Source organism: Phoenix dactylifera, unplaced genomic scaffold (assembly GCF_009389715.1).
Source record: "Phoenix dactylifera cultivar Barhee BC4 unplaced genomic scaffold, palm_55x_up_171113_PBpolish2nd_filt_p 000653F, whole genome shotgun sequence".
In the NCBI taxonomy this organism is placed as follows: domain Eukaryota; kingdom Viridiplantae; phylum Streptophyta; class Magnoliopsida; order Arecales; family Arecaceae; genus Phoenix; species Phoenix dactylifera.
Genome location: NW_024068043.1, coordinates 3251 through 7183, shown reverse-complemented (window position 1 = coordinate 7183; position 3933 = coordinate 3251). Strand labels below are relative to the sequence as shown.

Below are 3933 nucleotides of genomic sequence, written 5' to 3'. Positions count from 1 at the left end.
ATCAAGGGTGATCATTAAAAGAATAAATAAATAAATAAACTCTGAAACTTTGTATGCTAGGGTGGAATAGGGACGACACCGGTCGATTAAGTCGTACAACTTTAGATCATCCCTTAGGACACATCCTTGAAATTCCTTCGCAGTATCTCACACCTTTTGAGATGGCAAATTTTCCTGATGATGTAGGAAGTCACCATGGTGATGAAGGTAGACCCCCAGTTATGACACTTCGATAATATTTACACCCTACTAGGACTAGTCAACCTTCATGCATGATTATTCCTGAAAATGTAGGACACTTTGAAATCAAACCAGGAGTAATTCAATTGCTGCCAAAGTATCATGGAATGGAATCTGAGAACCCTTATCTTCACCTTAAGGATTTTGAGAAAATTAGCATCACATTTAGAGTGCCAAATGTATCGGAAGATGTCCTTAAATTGACCTTGTTTCCTTTTTTCTTAAAGGATAAAGCCAAAACATGGCTGAACTCCTTGAGACCTAAATCGCTAGGAACATGGCAGGATATGCAAAGAGAATTCTTGAAAAAATTCTTTTCCGTACAAAGGACTAACTTTTTGAAAAGGCACATTAGTAACTTCCAACAAAAAGACCATGAAACATTTTATGAATGCTGGGAGAGATTTAAAGATTTGCTTCTCTCTTGTCCTCATCACAGGTTTAAAACATGGAGAACCATTAGTTTCTTTTACGAAGGGTTGTCTCCACAATTAAAACAATTTATAGAGACTATGTGTAATGGTCTATTTTTGGAAAAGCAACCCGATGAGGCATGGGATATTTAGATTCTCTCTCAGAGACTGCACAATTATGGGATAACAGGGGATAGAGTGAATAAACCTTTGCCTAAGCCTACTAGCGTTGGACAGGGGGGCCTTTATAACCTTAGTACTCAGGATGATATTCAGGCTAAAATGGCAGCCCTTTACTAGAAAGGTAGAGGAAATTGAACTTAGAAGGATTGAACCCGTCAAGAACCTTAGAACATAACAGCGAGTGTTGTAGGATTTGTGAGATGCCTGGTCATCTCACCACTTGATTGCCCCACAATACCCGCATTCAAGGAAGTCTTGCATGATCAGGCCAATCACTACAAGAAAATACATATTCAGCGACTAAGATTCGAGTCGCCGAATAACCATATTTGGTCGCCGAAACCTTTTCGCGACTAGAATACTCTTCGTCGCCGAACCCTAGTCACTGAAAGGTTTTGGCGACCAATATTGTGTGGTCACCTAAGGTACACCAACAACGACCAACGTTTGGTTGCCGAAGCAACTTTTCAGCGAGCAAATTTGTTGTCGCTAATTCCCACGCCGACCAAATAGTTGGTCGTGGAATGTTTGTCTTCCGCTACCCAAAAATATGGTCACTGAATGTCTATCTTCCCCCACCAATAGTTTTGGTCGTAGAATGTATTGGAATGCATTGGCAATAAAACATTTTTTGGTGGCAGAAAGTATTAACCTGTATTTAATTAATAATTCAAATTAATAAGCTTAATATTTATTTTTGGGCTCGTTCCCAAATCCTGTACAACCAACACAGCCTATCCATTATCCATATTGCACAATACATTTGCTCATCCAAATAGAAGTATACACAATGTTGAAGAATCCATAATCATTCATTATAAATATCATCATCTATAAGTCTAAAAGTCAAGCAAACCTATTAACCATTCATCGAAATGTTTCATCCATACCATATGTTAAGGTGATAATCAATCACCAAACACATCAAAAGGTAAATTAAAAATTCCAAAAATATCTGATCTTGCAATTCATCCAAACAACCATCATGTAGATAAAAATATGAATAAACAAAAAACTGATTTCTGCTTGTAGACAACTCCACCATGATCACTGAACAAAAGCTATCCATGTACCAAAAACTAGATTCACATGCTCATAACTCCACCATGTATCTGAGAAAGCAAAAAAGAATACACAATCAATAACCACATGTGAAAAATAATAAACTAAAATTCAAGTATAAGTTCACAATGATATTTCGCTTAATTTGGTCCAAATCTCTAAATAACCTATGTAATATAAATGAGAATATATACCAACGAGTATTTGTGCCACCAGTTGAATACATGGCCCCATCATGATGGATAGACGACTTATGCGTTTGAGTCTTTTTTCTTTAAAAACTCTGTCACCAAACTTGTAAAGATGTGCAATTTGCTTCTGTTCTTCCTCTCGCTCTTTCTTTTCCTCCTCAACGCTCTCTCCTCTCCTGTTCCAATTGCCTCCGCAGCTCCTCCAACGCTCCATCTCACGCTCCATCTTCATCTCCTCCATCTCAGCTTTAAGTTTCTGTAACTCCCAAAATGGTCTTGTGACACACGACTAGGTGTGGAAGAAGATGAAGAGGGCTTCGGCCCATCCCCAAATCCAAGAATGTATCTCTTCCTTTTTTCCAAGTGCCTGCCTAGACATCTCCTCTGATGTTAATTGCACACCGGATTGGGAAGATTCTTCTTGCAAGCTCAACATCTTTGACTGTCAAATGCAAAAGGTAACAACCAGAATTAAATGTATATATAATCTTGCAAAAGCATAAGGTGATTAAATTATTATTGAGATTTTAGATACCTACATGTTTCACGGCGCAAATAGGATCAATCCACTCTTTGTTCTTCTTGGTATGAGTTTTCTTATAGAATTCTGGAAATTCAAGGTTTTCAGAACCATTAAACTCCGGCTGCAAAGTGTAATTTAGATTAGCATATAGCCACTATATAATAAAAAAACTAGAATAACTGTCAGATCTACTTGCATAAATGATTCCAAAAATATACATGCAGCAAACTAGAATAAAAAATCTACTTGCAGCAAATTATCTATTTTACAATAGCCAAAACTATCCCATAGACTGTTTCACAGGCAATTCACTAAAAATATAGCCAGTACATACTCAAAAATATATTACCTGTATAGTCATTGTTGCAACAAATGACCGAGATCCTGAACAATGATTGTACTCAAGCTTTTTTCTATTCTTTTTGCCAGCTTTTGATCTCACCTTCAAAAAAAATACAAATTAAAAATCTAAAGAAAACATTATGATCAAATATTTTACTTATAAACTCTGAAGCACTAAATATGTAAGTTATCTTGTGTTCTTTGCTTTTCCACACATCGTCAATTAAGTGGCGCCAATCCTCTTGAGTCACATGTTCGTATGGATGACTATAAGGATCCACATGTAAGACGTTCTTAACATGCTTGTAATGCAATTTCATATTGTGCCTCCAATTTCTGTGAATATTGTAGCATTTTCTGTGGACAGCTTGTAATGGTTTCTTCAACATCATTGGGTTCTAAATCACTCATCTGTGGCACATCCCATATACCTCGATGCTTGAATCTTTGGACAACTTTCCAATTGCCACGTCTCTATGCAGTGTCATTAATATATGTCCTCGTCTCTCTGATACCAACTGTCACACCCCTTAGAAGTGCGGAGATGGGATCAGCAATTTTTCGCCTTGGATCACCCCTTCAAGGTGTGCGGCCTAGAGAGCATCCCATACTACTCCCTAGTAAGCCTTCAACCCTCTAGAAGATAGCTTATACTTAGCCTCTAGATGGTTTTCTTCTGCATGCACTAAGGGATTGGATCAAGCCCGCATGCCCTCACTTTCCTTGCCAAATGCCCATGCACACATGACACCAATGAATAGGGGAAAACGGAACTTGTATTGCTCAAAATATACAAGTACCTCTCACAAGCCGAGAGGATAGCCAAGCCCTTGACTCACTAGACTTAGCCAACCCAAAAACCCCTCTTCGGCCAACACATGGCCCGGCCAAAGCTCCCTTTTGGCCGTGGACTGCACTCTCCCACTAATAGGACCGAATGCACTCCCTTTTGGTAAGTGGAACCCTCACTTTCAAGTGC

At 38.4% G+C, this 3933-nt stretch overlaps 1 protein-coding gene across 1 annotated transcript; it reads right to left on the bottom strand.

The window, feature by feature from the left end:
• Positions 1-2365: 2365 nt before the first annotated feature.
• Positions 2366-3430, bottom strand: LOC113461526. The gene is made up of 4 exons (XM_039119882.1): positions 3146-3430; positions 2962-3054; positions 2629-2733; positions 2366-2531 (listed from the first exon to the last, which is right to left on the bottom strand). Exons 1-4 carry the CDS (start codon positions 3344-3346, stop codon positions 2379-2381), a joined length of 552 nt encoding a protein of 183 aa, XP_038975810.1. The 5' UTR covers positions 3347-3430; the 3' UTR covers positions 2366-2378.
• Positions 3431-3933: the final 503 nt, after the last annotated feature.